The sequence below is a fragment of the Rhinatrema bivittatum genome, chromosome 1 (assembly GCF_901001135.1).
Source record: "Rhinatrema bivittatum chromosome 1, aRhiBiv1.1, whole genome shotgun sequence".
Lineage (NCBI taxonomy): Eukaryota > Metazoa > Chordata > Amphibia > Gymnophiona > Rhinatrematidae > Rhinatrema > Rhinatrema bivittatum.
The window spans coordinates 546,297,975-546,324,678 of NC_042615.1; the positions used below are offsets into that span (position 1 = coordinate 546,297,975).

Consider the following 26,704-nt stretch of genomic DNA (forward strand, 5'->3'; position numbering starts at 1 on the left):
TATGGATTGGTTCAAGTGGAATTCCGTAACTACTTTGGAAAGGAATTTTGGATGCGTACGGAGAACCACTCTGTCATGTAGGAACTTTGTGTAGGGTGCGTACGTGACCAGTGCTTGTAGTTCACTAACTCTTCTAGCCGATGTAATGGCTATGAGGAAGATAGTCTTCCATGTGAGAAATTTAAGATCACAGGAGTCTATGGGTTCGAAAGGAGAACGCATAAGTCTTGTTAATACCAGATTCAAGTCCCATTCTGCGACTGGAGGTCGAATTGGTGGTTTGAGTTGAGTTAAGCCTCTCATAAACCTGCTGACAAGAGGTTGTATGGATATTGGTGCATCTCCCACCTTGTTATGGTAAGCTGAGATTGCACTTAAATGGACTCTTACAGATGAAGTCTGAAGACCAGAGTCTGAAAGATGGTATAAGTAGCCCAGTAGCGAGGTAATGGTGCAAGTGAAGGGATCAATGTTGTTTTGCTTGCACCAGAAGGTGAATCTTTTCCATTTGGAAGCGTAATTCTTTCGAGTGGAAGGTTTAAGTGAAGCTATAAGCACTTGGGAGATATGAGTTGAAAGATTGAGTGGTTGTAAGATTAAGCTTTCAACATCCATGCTGTCAGGGATAGGGATTGGAGGTTGGGATGGCGTAACCGACCCTGATCCTGAGTTATAAGAGTGGGAGCTATTACCAGGCAAATGGGATCCCTGACAGAGATCTAGAAGTGTGGGAAACCATACTTGATGAGGCCAGTAGGGGGCTATGAGTATCATGGACCCCTTGTTCTGTTGTAGCTTCACTAGAGTTTTGGTTATGAGCGATATTGGAGGATATGCGTATAGTAGGCCTTAGTTCCAAGGGTTAGCGAAGGCGTCCTTGGTTGGCTGATTCTTCTGTCTGTGTAGAGAAGAAAACTTGTCCACTTTGTGATTCAGATGTGACGCAAAGAGATCTATTGTTGGACATCCACAGACCAGTTCCTTAACCACAGAAGCCTTCTAGTGGAGACCGCGGACATCACAGAATGAGAGGAAGTGCATATGATAGCATACAAAGCATCTGCCCCATAGACCACCAAGGCTTCCAGTCTCTTGGCCTGCTTTGCATCCTCCAGTGATAACATCTTATTGGACTGCAATTGCTGTACCCAGCACAACCCAGGCTGGAGCATAAAACGGCTACACATGGCAGCGCAAACGCCCAATGCAGACACCTCAAAAATCTTCTTGAGGCACACCCCCAAATTCCTATCCTGCATATCCTTAAACACCACCAATCCTACCACCGGAATTGTTGTCTTCTTCATCATTGCCAAAACTGAAGCATCCAGCTTCAGCATCCGCAAAAGATGTCTTTAGGCAATGGATACAGCTTCTCCATGGCTCTGCCAACCTTCAAACCTGCATCTGGAGTCTCCCACTCCCGAAGCACTAACTCCTTCACTGACTTGTGTAAAGGGAACGCCTTTGCTGGCCCCCTCAGGCCCCCCCGCATGACCGGATCCACTCCCTTGTGGTCCGAATCAGCCTGGGGCTCTTTAATACCCAGTTCATTTAGAAAACATGGTATTAAGGGCTGCAATTCCTCCCGGTAAAAAAGGAGGACCACTTTTGGATCATCTCCCTCCACCAAGGGTGTTTGATCCCGAGTGTCATCAGGGTCTGTGCTGTCCAAATGAGGATGTACCCCAGACGGATCAACTGCCAGGGAATCATCAGCCTCTGAGGTCTCCGAGCTATTATCTGCATTCCCCGCAGGCAACTTACATGCCAGCACTCTCAGAACTCTAGTTGCCCCACCAGCTCGAGCTGAACACTGCCTCTTGGCCATAACTGGTTCCTGCAGGTCTAGTGGCTTGGGAGGGTGACGTCCAGCCAGTATTTTTCCAAATAAGCCTTATGCATAAGCAAAACAAAATCAGGGGAAACTCCCCTGTTTCATCTGGATCCTGCTCCAGGAGGTCTTCCTCCTTCTTCCCCAGCAGAGTACCCCGGGACTCCGGCACTCTGAGGGCCTTTGATCTGCCGGCAACAGTGGTGGGGCTAGGACAGCGTCTTTGCAGGTCCTGCCAGTCACGGCAGCAAAAGAAGACAAAATAGCTGCTGTTCCCGCTGAAATTGGGAAGGCACTTTCGGGCTGCTCGGCTCTCCCTGCACCACCTGCGGAAGATCGCTGCCTGTCAGAGGCTCCCTGAGCTGCCTTCTCCTGTGGAGATGCAGCGGGAGTAAGTGCTAGCAACAGAGAGCCACACGCCGTACACTGCCTACCACGTGGCATGTTGGTAAAATCAGTTCATTTGTATAAAAAAAACCAAACACAAAAAACCCCAAAAAAAACCCCAAAAAACTAACACCACACCAAGTTGCCCGCACCACCAAAAGCAGACATCAAGTGAGCCTGACGTCCCCGCGGAACACCGCAAAACCCAGCCGAAGCACCAGATCAGCACAACAAGAAAAAACAAAAACAGTGAGGCATTTTTTTTTCCATCAAACCTTTATAGTTGCATCTACAGGCTCTGGCTGTCCACCTGTAGGAGAGAGGAGAGGAATCTTGCCCCACCAGCCAGTTATCTCCCCCCTCAGCGGGTCAAGGATCTGGGCAGGTGGAGGGGTTTCCAACCCCTCCTGCTTGTCCGCTCCTCCACCTGAAAGGATGGCTACACCAGGACCTACTGACCTTTAAGGAGGGCTAAGTAGCAATGCTAACATTAAGAATATTTTTAAGCCCAGCCCCCCCCCCCTTTTTTTTTTTTTTAATTTCTCCTCAGACTGCAGGATTTGCACCTCCATCTGCTGGTGACAGAGAAATACTGACGAACTGCAGGTGGCATGCCAGGTTAAGTGCAGATATATTTTCATTGTATGAATGAGGGGATTACTGTGGATGCAAGTGGAGTGAGGAGATTGGAGTGGGTGAGGGGGTCATCGAGTGCAAGTGAGGAGACTAGAGGGAGTGTAGGAGATGAGTGAGAGAATTGGAGGAGATATTGGGGTTTGAGGGTAACAAATAGACTTTGGAGGGGAAGATAGGGGATGTTGTATTATGGGGAGGGGTAATTATGGCTTCCTTCCTTCTCCATCCTATCCTAATCTTCCCTACTCCTCCACCCCATCCCCAGTGCTCCTCTTATCTCCTGTTCTTCATCAAAGTCCTCTGTCCTTTTCTCTTCCACCCTTATCACTATTCCTTTCTTCTCTCCTCCTCATACTTGATCCTACTTTCTCCTCCCCTTTCCTGATCCATCTCCTATTCACTTCCCTCCTTTCTCCTCTCATTCCCTTTCCTTATCCTCCCTGAATACTCCATTCTTTCCCCCTGACTCTCTATCCTACATCTCTTATCCTTCCACCCATCCTGACTATGATTCTGACTTTCTTTCCTCTGAGATTCCCTTTTTCTCTGAGATCTCCTCTCTTCTCATTCCTAGATCCCTTACTGTCCTTCCTCCCCACCCCCAATCACAAAGAACCTTTTTTCATCTAATAAAGAATCAAATGAATTAGCTTGTCAGAAATATCAGAAAACAACTTTATTTTTATAAAGTAACAATGTCATTTAAATGGCAAATATATGCAAAATTATGCAAATTCACCATATAATTGCCACAGAATTGAGAAATCTGCTGCAGGAGGCCGGGGGTTCTGATTATAGTCTATGAACTCCAAAAAGAAGCTCTTTTTGGCTCAATGCACATTTAAGACCAGCACTAGAAGTAAATGTGAGAGTCTGAGACTATCCAACAAACCCTAGAGGCTCTTTCCTGTCACAGAATGTGAAAACTAACTCATTTGGAGACATTGCTACAAGAGGCTGTATGAAACACAGAGACTATGCAAGAAGAAAAATAAAATGAAAATAAAATGATAACACTGATGGGAGACAAATGAAGAAATTGAGAAATATTATGAGACTCCCCCTCTCAAGGGAGAGAGGATAAAGAGCATGCTACCAATTAAATAAATTGCAGCAGAGAAAGAAAAGAGGACAATGCAGCTATGTAACATGATCCACAAGCCCAGGAAACCCAGAATGAGATTGAAAAGGCTGCCAAACCCCTTACTGTAAAGGTGCTTAAATGACCATTGAATAGATGAGTCAGACTCAGGTAGGGGATTTGCATGTCACCACCCCCTGGAATTCTGTTGGTAACATGCCGTGACATATCACTTCAAATCAAAGAATAACAAAATTCTGAATTACAGAACTATGATTGCAAAAGTCCTACACTGGAGAATTCTGAATGAGAAAGGGATTTATGAGAGAAATCTACTGAAAAACAGTCCTTGGAAGTAAACAGATTCTCACCCTGACTAACAAGGGGAGTCAGACCCTTGGGTACCCAGGTCTCAGACAATAGAAAAAAAAGCCAGGCAGGATGGAAAGGTGTATACATAATCTTTTTCCATGGTCTAGGCCTTTTGTCTGAGAGAAGGTACCCCCATCCTGGCTGGGTAACAGCAAATAACTAGCCATGAGCCTAGTGGAGCTGTAAACACAAGCCAGGGAAAAACCAAAGGACAGTGCCAGATCCAGAGGTGAAATGGTCCCCCAGGAGGAAGAGGACCCCAGCAGCAGATCGAGCAGTGCCCCAGGAGGGTGTGGACCCCAGTGGCAGATTGGGAGATGATCCTGAGTCCCTCTTGATCTGTCTAATGTTTGAGTATTTGCTACGTACTTGTGATTTGGATTGGCCACTGTTGGAAACAGGATATTGGGCTTGATGGACCCTTGGTCTGACCCAGTATGGCATATCTTATGTTCTTATTAAACTAATTTTTAATCTTACACAAAACATTTTTTGTTTTCTTTAGAGACATTTTTTATAAAGAGGAAAAGACCTCAGCACTGGTTAAAGATATGTGAATACAAGATTCTACAAACCAGTTGTTGCAATCATTGGTCAAAAATCTCTTATTTTTTATATGTGAAAAAGTAAAAATCTTTTAGTGCCCCTTCTGTGATTTATCAGCAAAATTTCAAAATTATTTGTTGACGGATCAAACTTATACATTGAACCTTAATTATCATGTATAATGCTATTGTTGCCCAAATGAACTTGCTTCCCATCTGAAACTGTAAAACATTTTCCACACTTATCTGTTTTAAACACATCAATCATCTCCATAATTATACCACTGACGCTGACCAATGTTTTGCTATCGCTTCATCCTATAAGTATCCTATAAGTTGGAGAAAAATTGCAAAAATTGAGCACTCACAATTATAAACTGCAAACTTTTATTCTTTTACTCTAAGTTACTCATAATTGCTTTCTGGACTTCACGTTTCTGTGTATTGGGCTCAAAATACTAAAATGGCCATGCCTCCTTTTAAAGCTTTCTGGATTCTAAGTATCACCAATGATTACCGTTAAAACATGAGTACCAATACTTTTCAAAAAATGTCATCGTTCACGTTCTTGTGCTACCAATAGTAAGATTGAATGGAGTAGTTTAGCTGTACTTGTGCCACTTTAAATTAATCATTTGCATTCAAATTAGAGGTGAGGTGCTGCCATCATGTGATGACATTTTCTGAAGAGCACTGGTAGTACAAGAACGTGAACGATGACATTTTTGAAAAGTATTGGTGCCGTTAAAACGTGAGTAATCATTGGTGACTCTTAGAATCCAGAAAGCTTTAAAAGGAGGCACGGCCATTTTAGTATTTTGAGCCCAATACACAGAAACGTGAAGTCCAGAAAGCAATTGTGAGTAACTTAGAGTAAAAGAATAAAAGTTTGCAGTTTATAATTGTGAGTGCTCAATTTTTGCAATTTTTCTCCAACTTATAGGATACGCCCTGATGAAGCGTTAGCAAAACGTTGGTCAGCGTCAGTGGTACAATTACGTAGATATGCTTCAAACATGCTGTTAAATTTAAAGACATTGAAGGAATACTGGGCAATACACAAATAAGTATGGAAAAAATTTTACAGTTTCGGATGGGAAGAAAGTTCATTTAAGCAATAATAGCATTACACATGATAATTAAGGTTCAATGTATAAATTTGACCCGTCAAGAAATAATTTTGAAATTTTGATGATAAATCACAGAAGACACTAAAAGATTTTTACTTTCACATATAAAACATAAGAGGTTTTTGACCTATGATTGCAACAACTGGTTTGTAGAATCTTGTATTCAAATATCTTTAACCATTGTGGAGGTCTTTTCTATGAATTAAGAAAGGTGGCAGGAAGGCCAAACAACTGCCAGTGTTATGCTCAGGCTTGTGGACCCTTGGGCCGATGGGAGGATGGAATACCTTGGGGGAAGACCCAAAGGTTCTCCCGTCGGGTGGCGAGGCAGAAACTGAAGATGTGACCGGTGGGCCCTCGATACTGTAGACAGGCGTGACGGTGGAGGCAGACGGTCGTGACGTCGAGGAACGGAGATGTGTCTTCACCCCTGGAAGCCTGCGGTCCCCCCGGGAGGAGCCCGTAGGGACCCGGGCCGCTGGGACTTAGGTGGACCTTTGAGAGGTCAAACAGCAAATGTACGGTGCAAGGGCTGACTGCAGCTTCACCCTGGAAGCCCGCGGTCCCCCCGGGAGGAGCCTGTAGGGACCCGGGCCGCTGGGACTTAGGTGGGCCCTTGGAGATGGTAGTCTTGAAGAAGTCCTAGGTCGGGTGCCAGAGGGTCATCGCTCACCAGTCCGAAGTCATACGCCAGAGAATCACCACTTGCCAATCCAAAGTCAGGAACCAGAGAGTCACCGTAAGCCAATCCAAGGTCAGGAACCAGAGAATCACCGTAAGCCAATCCAAGGTCAGGAACCAGAGAATCACCGTAAGCCAATCCGAAGTCAGGAACCAGGAACACCAAGATGAAGCAGGAACCAGAAGCCAGGCTCAAGGAACTCACTGAAGCAAGCAGACTAGACAGCGATCGAAGATGTTGCCAAGTCAAGGAATGGTCGGAGGAAATCTCCTTTTATACTTCCTCTGACCCTGTGGATAGGAATCAGCTGTGGCCAATTAAAGGGACGAGGTCCCTTTAAATCTAGCGAAGAGGCGCGGCCTCGCGCCTAAGGATGGCGGCGGCCATCTTGGATCCGGGCCGCGGAGGAGAGCAGTGGCGGCTGCGAGGGAGGAGCAGGGACGGCTCTGGTCCTGGCGGCCAGCCCGGGGACCTGTGGCGCTGCGCGGGGGTGCCGGGCCCGGCGCAGGGCAGTCGGCCCCACCGCGGTCAAGAGTCCAGTCGGGGAACGAGGTAGGGGGCCGTGCCCGTGGAAGGCCACGGGCGCGGAACACAACAGCCAGCATGGTTAAAAGGCAAGGTGAGAGAGGTTACTTTAACCAAAAGAACTTCCTTCAAAAACTGGAAGAAAGATCCATCTAAAGAAAATAGGAAAAATCATAAGCATTGGCAAGTTAAATGAAAAAAGTTAATATGACACGCTAAGAGAGAATTTGCATATGGCATCCATGGGACTTGATGGCACATGGCACGTAAGGGCATTCATGGTGTTCCAGGGTATCAAAGGTGATGATGGCGCCCCTGGCACTCATATCAGTGGTGATGTCCTGTCCTTCGATGGCGCCTTCAGTGTTCAATGACCTCCCTCTGGGCAGTGCTGACAGTGCTCATTTGCCCCTCTAACAGCGGTGGATGGCTCCCACGGTATTTGACCCAAAGGTATCATTGGTGCCCATGATGCTCGATAGCATCCATTGATGGCACCCACGGAGCTTGAGTGCTCCCGTGTTGCTCGATGGTATCCATGGTGGTGATGGTTGCTCGATGGCATTTGATGGCTTCAGTGGTGCAAATGGTACATTGATAGTGCCTGTAGCGCTCGCTGGCATTGATGGAACTCGCGATGCCCAATGGTGCTTGACAGCCAATATGCCTCGGTGCTCGATAGCCCCCATGCTATGCTGCTTGACAGCATCGAAGGCATTGGTGGAGAACATGGTGTTTGATAGCACTCATGGCACTTGCTGGCCCCGAAGGCGCTCACGATGCACAATGCCCTCCCATGATGCTTGACAGCAACAATGGTGCTCCTGGCGCACAATGGCTTCCATGATGCTTGATGGCATCAACAGCACCACCAGTGCACAATGGTGTCTATGGCCCTTGATCCAGGACACAGATTGGCACCCAACAGCATCAAGGTCTCCATGGCACTCAATGGCATCTATGGCAGCATTGAGGGCATCCTTGACGATTGACAGCGTCCACGGCACTCAAGGGGATCCATGGCGCTCGATGGTGGCCATAGCCCTCGATGGTGGCCTGGCATTCAATGGCAACTGTGATGCTCCCTTCACCCGACGTACTTCTGAGGCCATCGGTGCTCTGGTACGCATGTGCATGAGCAACCAGTTCTGGGCGTAGCATTGTTGGTGCATCAGAAAAGCTGATCGCCCAGACTCATGCTCACCCTCTCTAAGAAGGAGATGCATTACCAGATCGATCTGACATGCAGGAGAGGAGGCCACATCTAGGGCACCAGCCAAGGAGACTAGTTCCCTGGAGTGTGGGAAGGATGAGCTCTCCTCCCCATGGTAACATCTGGTCCTGAATTCCTCCATGGTCTGAGCCTCCATCAATGCCCAGCGGTCAGACAGAATTTACTGGAACTCCTGCCTTGGTAGGAACTCAGGCATGGCCCCAGGCCAGAGGCCTACTTGGACCACATATGGACACCTGATAAAGGCAAAAAAAACCCAGATAAGTTAAGGAGAGGACACAGGAATATGCTGCAGGTGCAGCATTATGTATTAAGGAGAAAACCTTTGTTGGCCACATAGTGTACTATGCCTGCATGCAGCCAACAGAGAAGTGCTAGGAAGTGAGAGAAAAATAAATTAAACCTAAACTACTGATATAGAAAAATAAAAATTCCAAGGCTCTCTCTGAAAAAAAAACCAGTTGCTTGCAGCTCCAGAACTGTCACAGCCCTAGCTGTGAGGACAGTCAAGTTGAATCCGCAACCATACAGCTCTGCGTAAAAAGAAGAACTGAGAGACAGGGAGGTGGCTACACCTGCACATGCTCAGTACAGCATGCTGAAAGCTCTAGAACAGGAGTGGCCAACCTATGGCTCGGGAGTCTCATATGGCTCTTTCATGCGCAAAATGAGGTTCTTTCCCTCTTGTCGTAATGGCAACACTGCAAAGGACAGAAAAGGAGGAGCTAAAGCAGAGACCACAGCATAGAAAGGTAGAGAAGAGTCAGTTAGCTTCCTGCCCCAGCCTCCCTATCCTATCCATGCTCCAACATACCTGCTGCCTGGCGTAGAGGGTTCTTCTCTGTTCTGTTGTCTGGAAGTTTTATTAAGATTCAAAGTGGAGGTCCATATTCAAAACCATTTAGCCTGCTAAATTAATATTTGGGCACATATCTGGCTAAATTCTAGCTGCCTAATAAGTTAGGGAGCTTAAATTTAGCTGGCTAAGTTAGGGGCATTTCGAGGGCATAACTGGAAGGAAATGAGCTAGCCGGCTGAGTTAACCGGCTAATTCCAATATTCAGAGATAGCCGGATAACTTATTCAGCTAAGTCTGGTCGGGTCAAAGAGCTGTCCTAAAGTTAGGTGGCTATAGTTAGTGCGGTTTCACTACTGAATATTCCTCCAAAGTTAGCCAGATAAGTTTATTCTGCAGGAGGTATGAGGGAACCAGGGCTAGTGTGGGTGGAATAGAGGCTGCATGAGAGCCATGTAGGAAGGAAAGTTGTATGTAAATAGTGTGGGGGGAGAGGAGGCGGCATGAGAGAGCTAGAGATGGGGTAGAAAGGGTTAAAAAAAAAAACAAACTGGGGAAAAGGCAGTAAAACCATATGAATGAAAACCATAGTGGGAGGGTCTATATGAAAATAAGCCAGAGGTGATGGTAGGGTTTGGGATACTGGTCCTGGGCAGAGGGTAGGGGAGAAGAGAGTGTATATGGAGGGCAGGGTGGAAACTGAGGGAGTGGAATCAGGGGAAAAATGAGGTGATCTGGGATACTGGGCAGGGAAGGGCATATGGGGTATAATAGCGCAAGAAGTGGGGTGGAAAGTGTTATGTTGGGGCTGCTGAGACTCTATCATTGTTCATGTGCTGGATAGAGGGTGTTATGCCTGGGCTGCTAAGAGAGGCAGGTGTGAAAAGAGTGGGGAGATTGAAAGAGGACTAGGGATGACAGGTTGGGATTAAGAGACTGCTGGGAGGTCATATGAAACTAAGAGAGAGGCTGGGGGAACAGAGAGAGGGAAAGACTAGCGGGAGGACTGACAGAGGGAGAAAGACTCATCCCCACTCCTCCTCGTCTCTTGAAATTGTGAGGCTCTTTGTACTTTGCATTCTGGTTTCTTGGCTCTTGGTCTGTGAAAGACTGGCCACCCCTGCTCTATAATCTTTGAGATCAAAGTTCTGGGCCGGGCTCCATCGTACGATGTCATCCATGTGTGAGGACTGCCACCCCCCCTTGTTCACAGAGAATACCAACTTTTGCAGATTTTGGGCACTTCTCCAGCTAAATTATATAAGGATAATTCATTTTCATGTAAAATTTATCCAGATAATTCTGCCCAGGAACACTCCTTCATTAAGTTAGCCAGATAAGTTATCCAGCTAACGCCAGTTGTGAAAAAGAGCAATTCTAAAGTTAGTTGGATAATGTTATCCAGCTCTCTTTAAAATAGCTGGCTATGTTCAGTTGCTACTCCAGATGCAGTTGGATGAGTGTTAAAAATACATGGCATTGAAACATTTGACCCTGTTCACACCACCATATTGCCTTCTCTTAAGATTAACGGAAAATCCAAAAAGAATGGGGTAAACTGCTTGCCCATCTAGTCAAAGTGTGCCACCTGCTGATGCTTACCTTGAAGTAATCATCCTGAGCGATAACGCTGCAGTTAGGGAGCTGTGCCTGAAGTCTGAATGTCAGGGTTGTCTTTCCACTATTGGTCATACTAAGGCACAAAACAACATCATAAACTGTACAGAATGACAAACAGTAATATCGAATATGGATAGCAAGTAACAGCAAGTAACCAAGATGGAATCCTATTTCAATTTTACAACTGGGTTACTGGGTTACTGAATGTTTACTTTCAGGTTTCATGATGCAGGGCAGTACTATCAACAGCTAATTACACAGGTATTAGATTTGCAACATCTGTCCTGTAAGTGTACTGTAGTGCCATTTTGAAGTTGCTTTTAAAATAAATAGCTTAGCAACTGCGGTAGGCATCATTAAGAACAGACTTCTAGAAGAAACTCTGTCTCAGTATACAAGTCCTTCAGTCACAGTCTCAAAGAATGCCAGATCTGAAACATCATATTCTGCTCTTCATTCATTTCAAGGCTGGTAAACAGGTAATAAAGGTCTGTGCTATGAACTTGCCAGTGTAACTTGGCACAGCAGTAAAAGTAATTTCCACTTTCAGTTGCTTCTTCATAAAAAAATGAAAACCACAACACTGCTAACATGCTACATACAATTACACCAAATCATATACTAACAAGCAGCTCGATACAGTAAAGTTCAGTTGAAGATTTCTCGTCTGTAACGAGCTCGCTGCGCACAATTCGGACGCGTAAGGCAAACCAGCGATACAGTCTCCAGTTTTGCGCGTCCGTAGCGCTTCTTAAAACAGACGCGTAACCCTTCCTGCACCCGGCATGTAAATGAATGAATTAGCTGTATAATGAAGGAATTAGCTATTCCCCTCCGATACCGTAACGGGCACTCAGGTTCTCTCATTAGTAACGCACTGTTTTGCCGCGGCCGTAACGTGTTAGTTTACCGCCTCCCCCTAGTATGAGTTAGGACTGTGAGTCTAGTAACAAATCCATCGACACCGCTTAAGACACTCAAAAACAATAAAACACAATTTAAAAAAAAAAGCGATACAGAGATGATCGAGAAAATGTAATGATGTGGGACACATAAAACCTGTCAGAAGAAAAAATAAAAATTTTTAAATACCTGTCGGAGGGCCGCGTGGGTCCAGGCGGCCGGCGGCGGCGGGAGCCGGGTGGTCGCTTGTTAAATCTAGGCCGCGGGCGGGTGGGCGTCTGTTCCAGGCGGCAGCGGCGGCGGGGGGACACGCGTTAGTTCGAGACGGCCGGCGGGCGGTCGCGTGTTAAATCTAGGCCGGGTCCGCACAGGCGCGCATTCATTCATTCACTGCTGGTGGGGGCTGCCGGAGAGGCAGCCCCCACCGGCAGTGAATGAATTCATTCATCCAGGCGGAGGAGCCGGCTGCTTTCGCCACCGGCTCCTCCGCCTGGATGAATGAATGCGCGCCTGTGCGACCCCTGCGATTCGGCGCTCAAGGCAGTCACATGCCGTGACGTCACGCCTTGAGCGCCGAATCGCAGGGGTCGCACAGGCCTAGATTTAACATGCGACCACCCGCCGCCCGCCGGCCGTCTCGAACTAACGCGTGTCCCCCCGCCGTCACCGCCTGGAACAGGCGCCCACCCGCCCGCGGCCTAGATTTAACACGCGACCACCCGGCTCCCGCCGCCGCCGGCCGCCTGGACCCACGCGGCTGTCTGAAACTAACGCGCGTCCACCCCCCCCCCCCCCCCCCCCGCCGCCCGGAACAGGCGCCCACCCGCCCGCGGCCTAGATTTAACACGCGACCACCGGCCCCCCGGATCCCGCCGGCCGCCTGGACCCACGCGGCCCTCCGACAGGTATTTAAAAATTTTGATTTTTACACTTCCTGGTACCTGTCATTTCAAATGTCATTTGAAATGACAGGTACCAGCGCACCCAGGTTAATGTATAGGCGCTGTATTAAGCGCCTATACAGTAAAATGGGTTACGCGGGCATAACCCTTCCCTACCGCTTTAAAGCCGCGGCATGCATTTGCATGCGATTAGAGGAGAGTATCGGGGAGTTAGTGAAGAGAACTGTGCGTGCGGGGAGGAAGGGTGCGCCTGACACTACCTCACTGTTTCTACCTCGACCTTACTGTATCGACCTGAAGACTGGAAAGGCATTCTTTACATTATACATGTATTTTTCCTGGCAAAGGAAAATTATATGCATAAGTTGAAAAAAATACATGGAGAGAAATCAGCAGGGACTTTCTCCATTTACAAAAACATCTAACAAAATGACTACTATATCATCTTTTTTTTTTTTTTTTTTTTTTATTAGCCATACTTTTCAAATTTGATATTTTGGCTTGGGGTTTTTTGTTTTCTGTTATATTTTTAATGGCTTTAAATTAAAGAAAAATAACTATCCATGACAATCTAGCCATTTTCTGGTACTGTATCTTCTTGTATGCCCTTGATAACAATTAAATGTATACTTACCCACTAATTCCAACAATGAAGGTTTTCATTATTAAAGAAACGTTGGCTTCCTATTCACTGCAAAAAGAATAAGAAAATGTCAGAATATTCTTTGGCCACTTGACTTAACATGTGGAAGCAGTTGTGTTTGAAAGGAATGCTAGATAAGCAATCCTGCCATCAGCTGTAAGTACAGATAAGTCATTTGAACTCTGAAGTTTTTTGACCCCAGAGATGGAGAGTTCAGATGCAAACCTTTATACAATTACAAACATGAGGCATGCAAAATATTATTGGATTTAAAAATATGATTCCATACAGTTTTTACAGGTTCGGAGATTCTAGGCCACTATTATTTTATGGCAAACTTGTTAGCAGAAGCCATTCTATGAAAATTGACTAGAAAATAAATGCCGGATGTGTTCCAAACCACTGAAAATGTTAGTGTTCTATTTCTCTACTATGCTCCTCCATCTTAAAATGTAACAAAGCCCTATCGTTGTCAGAAAATAGCAGGCATTCCATTTTACCAAATTAAGCAGTGTTTGTTTGTTGGACTGCTATTTTAATCTCAGTGGCAATAAGTCTCTTCTGAGCTTTACCTTTGTTCTCTGCTGCCAGGGGATACAAACTTTATCCCTTCCCAGAGCTAAAAATATTTAGTTCAAGGAAGGGATAAAGTCTGTGTGTGTATCTATCTATATCAGTACTTTAAGTATATAGGTGCTCCAAAAGTGTGATCGCCTCTCTCTCGGGCGAACACTAGAATGAAAGTATGATCCTGAACTGTGCCTTCCTTCCACACCTCAGAAATGCCAGTGGGAATCGAAAACCTAAATAGCCAAGACCTAAAAACGTGGCTATTTAAACTGGCCTATGAAGCAAAATGATCAAAATCTTTTTTCATGGGAACTGCTGATAAAATGCCTATGACTCATATACTTTACAAGATTTACCTAAAAGATCAAAGTTTTGCTCAATCTGACATATAGTTTTAGTTCGTTATTTTATATTATGTATGTTTTAACTATGTAAACCGCCCTGATCATGTTCGGAAGGACAGTATATAAATACCTGTAAATATATATATATATGTGCATGCATGTGTATTATGTATATACATACACACCCACATATAGAATGGCAGGATATCACAGGAAGGCCAACATCAGTCAGTTATTAACTACTTAAAGACTTCTACAGTAGCAATGGGGAAACTTGTTGAGTTAACGTTAAGGTGACCATATCAAAGGAGACACTCTGATCCAGTCCTGGGCGTGCTGCTTTGCTTGCATGGAGTTGTAATTCTGATTTCCCTAAGAAAAACAAGACTGGGAAATTTTAAGATGGCGGCATGCTGTACAAGTGCTCTGTTGAGCATCATGGTTTTCTCTTACATATACTGCTGCACAATTTTATTTCTATCTTTTCTAATGAATAAGAGGACGGGAAATACTCATACTTATCCCTCAGAGGACTTGGTTTCTATAGGAGAAGCTTTGGGCCCTATGGACCAATTTGTAGTTTTGCTGGTGACAGGTTCTCGGCAGAGCCATCAAAATTGTGGAGTTCACACCAACAACGTATGTATCCCTAAGGCCTACAGTGGCCCCAGCTGGCGGGAGGCGCTAACTGCTTATATTTTTCACTTGATGAATTTTGATTTAGTCTGTGAGCAGCAATCCTGTTAAGGTGTAGCAGCATTGAATGTATTCCAATATCCAGGTAGCCAATGTACTTTTAGCCACTGTGACACCAAGTCTATTAGGGTGGTATGCAACAAATAAATGCAAAGCCTGGCAATGCAGTTGAGTTCTTCTCTTATAATAGGTGAAGGCTCTTTCTCCTTTATGGATATGCAGTCTCAGAAAAAAGGTAGATATAGAAAGCCAAGATAATCTTTGGTAGAAATTTCAGATGAATGGAAAGGACTACCCAATTATGGAAGAAATGCATATATGGTTATAGTATTCTTGATCTTGGGGCTTGATGACTCTTGTAGCTGAGGCAACTGTGATGAGGAATGCTGTTTTCCAGATCAGGAACAAGTAAAATCATCTGTAGTGGTCCCAAAGACGGCTTCATGAATTGAGAAAGGACAACATGCAAGGTCCACTGAAGTGCAGGTTTTCATGTCGAGGGCTTAATGCAGCACAAGACTTTCATAAAATCTTGATTATAGTGAATGAGTAGCAATGGGTATATCATGCATTTGAATGTGTTAAATTGCTAAGAGTTGAGATGTACATTCATCGATGATGTACCAAGACCTAAGTCAGAAAGTAGGGGCAAGTATGTTATTAAGTGCTTGGACTTGCAAGAAAATGGGTCCGAGATTTTTGTTGGCACCACTGAGAATATTCGATTCATTTGAAGGCAGAGCTCTTTCTGGTGGATGGCTTTCTAGCTGGAACCAAAATGACTTTGATCACTCAAGGCAGAGAGATGAGCAATTACATCCAAGCCGTTAGACTGAGGCATGGAAAGTTAGGATGACAGAGCATTCTTTCATCCTGACTGATCAATGTACAGTCTGTCATCAGATATATTTATTTACATTTATATACTGCCCATACTATGGCCCAGAGTGGTATGGGGAGACTGCTGGAAAGTTGTATGAGATATGCAAAGCATTGGAAAATACAAAGCATTGGAAATTGAATCTATTTTTAAAAAAATGAGGCCATGCACACACCCTTCAGACACCATTCCGACTAAAACACTCCTCACCATCCCTAGCACCATCGCCTCACCCATCTCTAATATTATTAATAGTTCCATCATGTTTGGTTATGTCCCCCAGAAGCTTAAACATGCCATTATCAAACCTATCCTAAAAAACCCCACACTGGACCCTTCCGACCTTTCCAACTTTCGCCCCATCTCAAACCTCCCTTTTATTGCCAAAATCCTTGAAAAGGCAATCAACCGACAACTAACCGATTATCTCGACCAACATAACATTCTTTCTCTCTCGCAATACGGCTTTCGTACACACCATAGCACTGAGACCTTACTAACTGCAATGTCTGACTACATTCTCAAAAGCTTAGACAAAGGCATATCACATATCCTGATCCTCCTGGATATTTCAGCGGCCTTTGACACTGTCAATCATAAAATTCTGGCCCAACACCTCTCAGACATTGGCATCACTGGTACTGCCCTGCAATGGTTCCAATCCTACCTGCAAGACAGACAATACAATGTACAGATAGGCAACTGCACCTCCAAAACCATCCCCCTGCCACAAGGTGTTCCACAAGGCTCCTCCCTTTCCTCCACACTGTTCAACATTTACCTCCTCCCACTCTGCAATCTCTTATCTAATCTAGGCCTTCCGCACTTCATTTACGCTGATGATGTGCAAATCCTTATACCCGTTTAAGACACGCTCCAAAAAGCTATTGATTCATGGAATTCCACTCTTTCTGTTATTAACACACTCCTCACAAGCAACTTTTTGGCTCTTAACATGGCCAAAACAGAGCTTTTGTACATCTCTACACAAGGCATCTCCCCTCCCCTGCAGACAGGTTGCTCCCCCAACCCCACCACTGCCTTCAACCAACAGGTACGCAGTTTTGGCATTACTACTGATAACCAACTTTCCTTCAAAAAACACATCAATGACACGCTTAGAGCCTGTTATTTCAAACTCCACTCCCTTAAAACAATTAAACCCCTACTGCACCTTAGTGACTTTCGCACCATATTACAAGCTTTTATCCTTTCCAAAATAGACTACTGCAACGCCTTACTACTAGGTTTACCCAAAAGCACACTACTGCCTTTACAATTACTCCAAAATGCAGCTGCACGCATCCTCACTAACACACACAAAAACGACCATATTACCCCTGTTCTGAAAAATCTGCACTGGTTACCTGTTGCTGAAAGAACTACATACAAAATTCTCACTCTCATCCATAAAGCTATCCACAACCAAAACATGCACTAGTTCTCGGAACACCTCACCTTTCACAATTCAAACAGGCCAATAAGGCATCAACACAGAGCCACCCTCAACATTCCCTCACCTAAGCTATCTAAACTTGGTTCCACTAAAGCTCGGGCTATATCCTTAGCTGGACCCGTTCTATGGAACAAACTCCCTCCCTACCTACAGCAGGAACCATGCCCAAAAAAATTTAAAGCACAATCTGAAAACCTGCCTATTTAGGCAAGCATTCCCAGAATAACCCTCCCTCCCCTCTAGCCCCCTTACCTCATCCTATTCTGCCTTAGTTTATTACTTAATTAGCTATGTAATTAGACTGCTAACATGTCAATAGTTATCTTTGTGAGTATCTGTATTTTGCCTCCTGTTTGCCCTAACCATATTTACTGATTTAATTAGCTATGTTACTAGACATCCTCCCTGTAATTAGTTTTTAATGAGTTCATATACATATCCTTTGCTCTTACTCCACTACCCTGTTAAGTGGTTCCCCCTTATATGTTTATGTTACATTGCTCGCTGTTTTTCTATAGTATGCCCATTGTTCTCTGTAAAGCTCGTTTAGCTACTGCTATGTTTTATGTGAACCGATGAGATGTTCCCAACGTTTGTCGGTATATAAAAGCTTACAAATAAATAAATAAATATCTGTCTGGACCACAATGGGGCTTATAAGAATCAAGCAAGCATGGTCTTGCAGCAGCTTTTGCATTGTTCTAGCAATCAGTGGTATTGGTGGAAAAGCACATGAGGCTTGTCTCCTGATCGAGGAGAATAATGTCCTGAACTAGTATGAGATCAGAGGGTGATACTGCAGAAAACGGGCCTAGTTTTCTGTTCTGCTCCAATGCAAATAGGTCAACCAACAGCTGATCCCCTAGGCCAACTAATTCATCAGCTTTGAATTTCGCAAGAACCACTTGTGCGATTGGAATACTCTACTGAGGCGATCCGCCAGCATGATGGATATTCCTGGAAGATAAATGGCAAGTAGGACAGACCAATATCTGATTGCGCATTTTCAAATCTTTAACGCTTCCTTGCAGAGAGCAATGATTCTGTGCCTCCCTATTTGCTAACAAAAAAACATAGCAATCTAGTTGACTGTTTGAATTATGATGCTGTTTCTCTCAAAGAAGATGAGTGCAAATTGATAGAGTGCATCTGACTGCTCTTAATTCCAGCAGATTGATCTGACAGCAAATCTCTACATGAAACCAGGTGCCCTGGAATCGAAGTGATCCTGTGTGAGAGTCCCCTCCTTTTGAGGTGTCCATTGCTAGCAAGATTTGATGAGGAAGAGCATGAAGCAGCACTCCACCCTGAAGCACGTGGGGGTTTTGCCACTAGTGTATCTCTTGCTTTAAAAACCTGGATTGTGGTTGATAATGGTAGGATACGCTGATCCCATTGACAGCAGATACCCCAGTGTAAATAACTGGTATGAAGGCAGATCAGTGAGATCACATACAGTGGCCATCGCCATATGACCTGATGCCATGAGAACCATTCTGGCTGTCACACAAACTACTGACCTTTCAATGTGTATGAACAATATCATGGTGTACTCTCAATCCCTCACCAGAAATGCTCTCTCCTGCAGCTGGTCTATCCATGCTCCAATAGATTTCATCCTATAAGCAGATACTAAATTTGACTTCTCGAAATTGACCAGAAAAGCCCAAATTTTGAAGAATATGGACTGTCTTGTTAAGGGAAGCAAGGCTTACTCTCAAGAGCTTGCTATGATTAGCCAGTCATCCAGGCAGAGGCATAGCGAGGGACTCTGGGGTGGTTTATAATGTTTTGGATGAATGTAAGAGATTGACTTTAATGTTTTCTGATAGGTGTTGATGAAGTGATTATGCTCCCCCTGATGAAGCCGCTTTGCGGTGAAACTTCTAGGCATGTATGCTGGGGTAGAAGATCTATCTGAACGACACCGTTGGGGTAGAAGACACTTCTAGAAGACTTCGCTACTTTAAAGTTTGAAAAATCCTTGCATCAAGAGACTTCTTTTATAAATTTGGAGAATTTATGCACCAGTTAAACAGTTGGTGGATGAAAGATTGTGGAGAGGAAAACCATTTGCAACGTTATGTTTCCTTAATGTTGTGAATAGAAGAGTTTGTGATTTTTTGAATATCAATACACAGTAATTGGATATTTAAAACTTGTGAAAAAAGTTTATGTACTTTTTAAAGAGTGATAATTGTCCTTAGATTGTTTGAATACTTTGTTATATATAATAAAAATAAAAAAGACATAAAAAATAATTTTTGGGGTTCGTGCAATAGTGACATTATATGTGTATTGGATGGGGACTGGTTGTTAAAAGATTTCTTTTATTTTGGATTTGTACTATATATTCACACACACATAATGCACATAAACAGCTTTACTTATGTGAAATGTGTATAAAATTGGCTGTTAAAGGATAGTTTTTGGTGGGATACCAAAAGTAGACTCTAAGGAAAGGAAATGAATCTGTAAATGTCCCAAAAAGTAGGTGCAAATATGTTTTTCAGAGCGACTGACAAAATACCCAACACAAACATAATGTAGCCAGTGACTAAGGAGTTTTGTTTATTTACCTGCTACCATGTCAAATCTTCCTCTGGGAGGGGAAAGTCTGAGCTGGGATCTGCTGTCTCCCAGAGCCAGTGTATGTTGAGCTGCAATAGGACACAGCAGCAGAGACAAGGCTGCTGCAAGAACATTATAAAGAAAACGAAGCCAAGCCAGAGAACAGACAGCAAATAAAAATTGATTGTAACATTTCTGGCTGGCTGTGGGATGTCCCAACGACATAACCCGCCCGTGGCAAGGATGCCGCCATGCTATCTCCCCCTAAGCACCTTAGGCGCACGATCGCATGGCACACCTGTACTTAGTGGCCCTGCGGCAGGAGCTCTCCTTGCCATTGCCTACACGTGATGTCATGTGGCTGGGTATTTAAACCCAGCAGTGATACCAGCATACTACCTCAGCAACAGGTCCTCTAACACAGTGGTTCTCAACCTTTTTCCCATCGTGACACACCTGACAGGCCACGCTCGCATGTGTGACACACTGCTCATTACAATTCACGGCGGAAATAAAAAGTAAAGGTCCGGTAATTATTTTTATTGTTTAAAATGACACAAGGAAAAGATACATATTCTGTCTGAACAGACATTGCATAAATAGTAAACATTCCACACCAAAACAGCACCAATTTCCAGCACTTAAACAGTAACCACCTTACCTAAGAAAAGGCAACACTGAAATATTACACCAGGCCTTAAGACACCAATACATCTCCTATTAGGAAAACGGACCAAGTCAGGCTGCTATAGAGCCCTTCACAGAAACTACACGCCAGCAGAAAACCTTACCTGAATCACATGTGCTGACCCTCACCTAACAAAGAATAAAGAGACCAACGTGTTAGCGTTAACCTAAGCTGAACGGCAAGTGGGTATGCAATACAGATACTTTTAAAATGTTTTTTTTTTAAAGTATTTGATCAATATATTTTTCTTAAAAAGCCAGCTGTTTCAATCCTTTCTGACTTTGTCACGCGATGTCTAAGCCAATTGAAGTGGCTTGAAAGCCCCTGAGGCAGCTCTTTGAGCGAAACTCGGCCAGAGTCGGGCAAGCTTCAATAAAATCCTGTTTTACACCGATCCATCTACCTGTGTTTGTTGATGAAAAATAAGGATACAAACATTTATTTGCTCTGCATAACTGGAAACATTTGATATCCAGGTGTCCTGAGATTGTTTTGAATTAGCAGGAGGAGGGGTGGTTTGCTTGGAACTTTCTCCTCTCTCAGTCACATACCAGCGCTCTCTCTCACACTGGCTCTCAATTACACACCTATACACACATGCTCTCAGTCACTCACATATACACATGCTTTTTCTCTCACTTATATAGGCTCTTAATTATACATTTACACACATGCTGTCTATCTTTTCACACTTACACACAAGCTATCACACACATTCATGCTCTCCTTTTCTCTCACACACAGACTCTCATTCACATGCTTACAAACATGCTCTCTCTCTTTCTCTCATTTACACACAGGCTTTCATTCAGGTACTCACATGCTCCCTCACCTAAACCAGCTCTCAATCACACACATGCTCTCTCCCTTAACTTATACACACAGGCTCTTAATCATACATACACATGATCTCTCTCACACACAAAGGATCTCAATCATACACACATACTCTTTCACACAATCAGGTTTTCAATCACAAACTTACACATTCATGCTCTCTCTCTCTCACAGGCAGGCTCTCAATCACACACATACAGGATCTCAATCACTCACACACACACACAGGATCTCAAACACATGCTTGCTCATTCACGCTCTCTCCCTCCCTCCCCGGAACTAGCGGCAGCAGCAGCCTCCTCCCAACCCTAACCTCCTTCATTTTCAGCCCTCACGGAGAGAGTCCCATCGGCCGCGGGGGTTGTCGCTCTTCTTCATTTTCCTTTGAGCCGCGCTGCACATTCTTCAGACCACGCCTCTCTTCTGTTCTTCGGGCCAATTCTGACCACACTAGCATGGTCGCTTCTTCCCGCGCACGCACCCGCTGCTCACTGCTTCCTCTTCCGGGCCGCGGGGGGGGGCGGGAAGAAGAGACCATGCCGATACCGCTGACTCCAACTCTCCTGCCATGTTCCGCCTGGGCTGACAGGATTTTCAACATGGGAGGAGGACGACTGGGGAACAGCTGGGTCAGCGGGGGACCGGGAAGTGTGGCGACCACCTGCGTGTTCTTGGCGACACACTGGTGTGTCGCGACACACCAGTTGAGAACCACTGCTCTAACAGACTTGCAAATGTGTTGATAGTTATAGATCCTGTCTGCCTTGTTCTTGATCCAGCTTTGCTTTGTTCCAGCCTGCCTTATCCCAGCCTTGTCTCACCCCATCCTGGTCGTCTTCTTCCCTGTCTGGTATTGAACTCTGCTATGGACCTGGAGCATGCTCTTCCCTGCATGCTGGTATTGACCTCTGCTATAGACAGAGACTACTCCTTGCCCTCTGCCTGTCCTGACCCTTAAGTCTGTCTCTGGGCATTCTCTCTCTGAACGCCATCAAGGACTATTGCCTAAGTCCTGCCAGCCCCCAACCTGTGGGGAACGGGGCTGGTATAGGCAAAGGTCCAGCTCAGTTCCAGCCAAGGGCATGTCCGCCAGCTGTCGGTATGGGCCTAATAGGTTCGCCACAGCACAAAGGGCTCACAACTGTTACACTGATATAGATGAACCAGGAATATTTAATATTTAATTATGAAAGTTTAGTGTATGTATATCTATATATCTATACACACATATATACACATACCAGAAAACTGTGAATATCCCTCACTCACCCTCACTGGTGATAAGCAAAATCCAAAAGTATCTGCGCCATCCCCCCATCGACCAACTGCAAAGCAATTACGTTAGCTGTTTGCCAAAATAGATTGACTACCCCTATGTAATGAGAAGAAATGTCTAGAAAGATCGAGATTTTGGGGCCCACATTACAATATGTAGCTCAGCAGGGTACAAAAAAAGAATGTGAAATTTAATGTCAGCATCTGTTCTGCTTATTCAGAATCGGGCTGATACAGTAAAGTGAGCTCCAGTGGAGCGCACTGTTAGCCCGCATTTGGCTGCGCGTTTTCAATGAGCTATTTTTACCCCTTATACAGTAAAGGGCAATAGCGCGTCAAAAATGTGCGGCCAACCCCCCCCCCCCCCGAAACTAATAGTGCCCGCAACATGCAAATGCATGTTGATGGGCCTATTAATCATCCCAGTGTGATACAGAAAGCAAAATGTGCAGTGAAGCCGCACATTTTACTTTCAGAAATTAACGCCTGCCCAAAGGCAGGCGTTAATTTCGGCTGGCACCGGGAAAGTGTACAGAAAAGCAGAAAAAAACTGTTTTCTGTACACCCTCCGACTTAATATCAGGCCCCAAAAATTTAAAAAAAAATAAATTTAAAAATCTGCCCACGGCCCGCGGGTTGGAAGACGGACACTCAATTTAGCCGGCATCCGTTTTCCGAACCCGTGGCTGTCAGTGGGTTTGAGAACAGATGCCGGTAAATTTGAGAGTCGGCTGTCAAACTCGCTGACAGCCGCTGCCTCCTTTTACCGGGGGCCCTCATTAGTATATATATTTTTTTTTACTGAATCGCGTGCCCAGGAGAGTGGCCTGGGCGCGTCAGGAGAGCTGGCGCTCGCCGGCTCTCCGGCGGGTTTTTCTGTATCGGCCCGAATGTTTGAGGAATATTTTCTTTTTTGGGAGGGAGAGAAGGAGGTTTGCACTTGCTGCATTGATCTGATGTTATAAAGCCCTCGGCATTAGGAGCTGCAGACACGCCCACTAATCCCTGCTCTTCCGTTGTCTAGCACCAATGCAGTAAGGCAGGGGTTCTCAACCCATTCCTCAGGGCACAACTAGCCAGTCAGGTTTTCAGAATATTCACAATGATTATGCATGAGACAGATCTGCATGCACTGCCTCCCCTCCATGGTATGCAGATCTCTCTCATGCAATTTCATTGTGGATATCCTGAAAACCCAGCTGGCTAGCTGTGTCCTGAAGACTGGGCTGAGAATCATTGCAGTAAGGCACCTCACAGAACTTCCCTTACAATTACTCAGCAGGAAAATAAACTCAGAGAAAAACAGCAGCAAATAATTGATTACAGCAAAGTGAAGAGACTGAAGTGCAGTAACTTTTTGAGTGGGTGGGGAGCAAGTCAAAGTGACATTTCCACACATTGTGCCTACTACTACAACATGGCCCCTTGTCTTTAAATTAGCTATAAAAGTACACTGCAAATAAAAATCCCAAGAGCCTTCGATACAATAAAGAAACCCCTGGCCAGTTTCAACCACCCAGTAAAACTACCATTACAATTATTCAGTAGCATCACTCAACTAATACATAGGAGTGAAGTCTGCAATCTATACAGGATGGGATAGAACCCCAATATAAACATACATTACATTTACGCAGATGATATACAATTACTGTTACCCATTCCAAACACCATTGAAGAAACAATGAAACTAGCCAATATGTTCCTAGAAATAATCAAACAGCTCCTAAACCAGATGGAATTGGTAATAAACATTGACAAAACTGAATTCTTACACATTGAATGTAAAAACACTCACACCACACAACATTCACAATCAAAAATATTCAAACCACCGAGTTAGCAACAAAAGTTAGGGATCTAGGAGTAATAATTGACCTTGAGCTAAACATGAAACAACATATCTCACAGAAAATAAAAGAAGGTTATGCAAAACTAATGATCCTAAGAAGACTAAAACCTCTATTAACAATTAACAATTTTCACACAGTTCTACAAGCAATGATATTTGCTAGCACAGATTATTGTAACTACCTGCTTTTAGGACTACCTCAATCTACAATTCGGCCTCTGCAAATATTGCAAAATTCCGCTGCCAGAGTTTTGGCAGGCAAAAAAAAGAGAGTGACCATATTACAGGAACACTTGCTGAACTCCACTGGCTTCCAATTGAACAAATAATACAATATAAAGCACTTTGTATAATCCATAAACTAATCCACGATGATAAAGCAGACTGGCTTAACACGGCACTGCGCGTGCATGTACCACAAAGAAACCTGAGATCTGCAAATAAAGCTCTACTAACTGTCCCCTCTGTCAAATCAGCACATCTCACGCAAGTAAGGGAAAGAGCACTGTCACTGGCTGGTCCTGTACTCTGGAATACCATGCCACTCAAAATAAGACTACAGACAAATCTGAACTTATTCAAAACTAATCTGAAAACCTGGCTTTTTAAACAAGCATTTTATAAAGATAAAGAAAAGGAGAAAAATAGTTGAGCGATAAGGATGCACCAAGCTAGAAGTTTTTAGTAACCTACATAAGCATATTAATGTTAAAATCAAACTGCCTAATTTGTTCCTAACAATCAGGTTTAATTTACACACCTAGTTTATTATTTTACATTGTTACCGTACTATGATGGCACACGAGTAATTTGTAATTTATACCACCCATATTTCTCTTTATCGCGCCCTTCTGTAAACCGTTGTGATGGTATTTAACTTAACGACGGTATAGAAAAATGGTTAAATAAATAAATAAACAAACCCTGCACCTCTGGTTCTTTACACATACCCTGTGGCTACAACTCCCTGGATGCAAAACAGTGAGTGCAAAACAGAACTAGGACCAGGCCTGGATTTGTCAACAGGCACACGAGGCCTGTGCCTAGGACAACAGAAATCAGGGGGGGGGGGGGGGGAGCAGGCTAGCTGAAGACTTGCTGCCGTCCAATAAAATAAATAAATACTAATAAATATAGTGTAAAACTACTTTAGTTTCTGAAGCATAGTTGCCAATTTGCTTCAGATTATTTGTAAATCTTTGCCACAGGATCTACCCCTGAGCTGCCACAGGAAACTAGGGAGGACTGTGCCTTAGACCTTCTGCTCCCTGTTGTCCAATCTTGAGGAGGGGGGGGGGGGGTGTCGACAGCACCAACAATGCCTAGGGGCAGCAAAATCCTAAATCTGTCACTGACAAGGACACTTCCCCTTACAAACCATCATACAAAAAAAAACCTTCAAATTCTGGTGTCATCTCATTAACTACCACCAAATACTTTATAAAGTAACAGAAAAACCTGCAAAAAGCACATACAAAACCTATTATAGCAATCCTGCCATACTATAACAGCAGTAACTCCCAGATCTCAAACAGAAACAATCCCACTTATGAAAAGGCAGCACTGCAAATATAGCAGTGGGCCTTAGAATATAACATACCTCCTGTTAGAAAGAAAAACCCAAGGCTGCTACAAATCATCACACAGAACGTACAATCCAACAGAATCCTCCACCTCAAATCACACATTCAAAACAGAGAAACTCTCACCCAATACAGAACAAGGCATTACAAATTTAAAACTAAACTTGAAACACAAAAATTGAAAAGCCAGACTGCATTCAGTGCAACACTGAAGAAAGAGAAGTAAAAGTATATTTCCTTCTATTCTAAAAAAAAAAAAAAAAAATACAAACATGCAGACTCCCAAAGCTGACATATTGAATCACTAAACTTGAAAATAAAATGCTTTTTCTAACTTTACTGTCTGGACATTCTTTTTCCTAATTGGGTTAATCCAAATTTCTTTTCCACTTTCTTCTCGTCAGGTTTCTCCTAAGACCTTTTCCACATCTCCTTTCTATTTTCCCTTCCCTCTCCTCCTGTCTTCTTCACTTCTTCCCCTACATCTGTCTCTGACACTGATCTTCCCCTTTCATTTAATTTTTCTCCATTTCTTTTCCCTCTCTACCCATTCATTCTAAGACTTCACCCCTTCTTCTCAAGTTCAACCTCCCTAACTCTCAGTCCTCCATTCCCCCCTCACAGAGCTGTTCCACTCATCAGCTATCTGGATCATTTGTCCT

The 26,704-nt window shown here is 44.2% G+C and overlaps 1 protein-coding gene across 6 annotated transcripts in view; it reads right to left on the minus strand.

Annotated features, from left to right (window-relative positions):
* Nucleotides 1-26,704, minus strand: part of NMRK1 (nicotinamide riboside kinase 1) — a 102,978-nt gene that overhangs the window by 67,453 nt on the left and 8,821 nt on the right. For all 6 annotated transcript variants that reach the window (XR_003858652.1, XR_003858651.1, XM_029616108.1 and 3 more), the window contains 2 exons: nt 13,282-13,338; nt 10,825-10,915 (listed from right to left, as the gene is read on the minus strand). Coding sequence is in view for 4 of the 6 variants with exons in the window: in XM_029616108.1 (XP_029471968.1) it covers nt 10,825-10,915; nt 13,282-13,310 (120 nt within the window). In the remaining 2 variants the exon portion in view is untranslated. The remainder of the gene's footprint in view (nt 1-10,824; nt 10,916-13,281; nt 13,339-26,704) is intronic.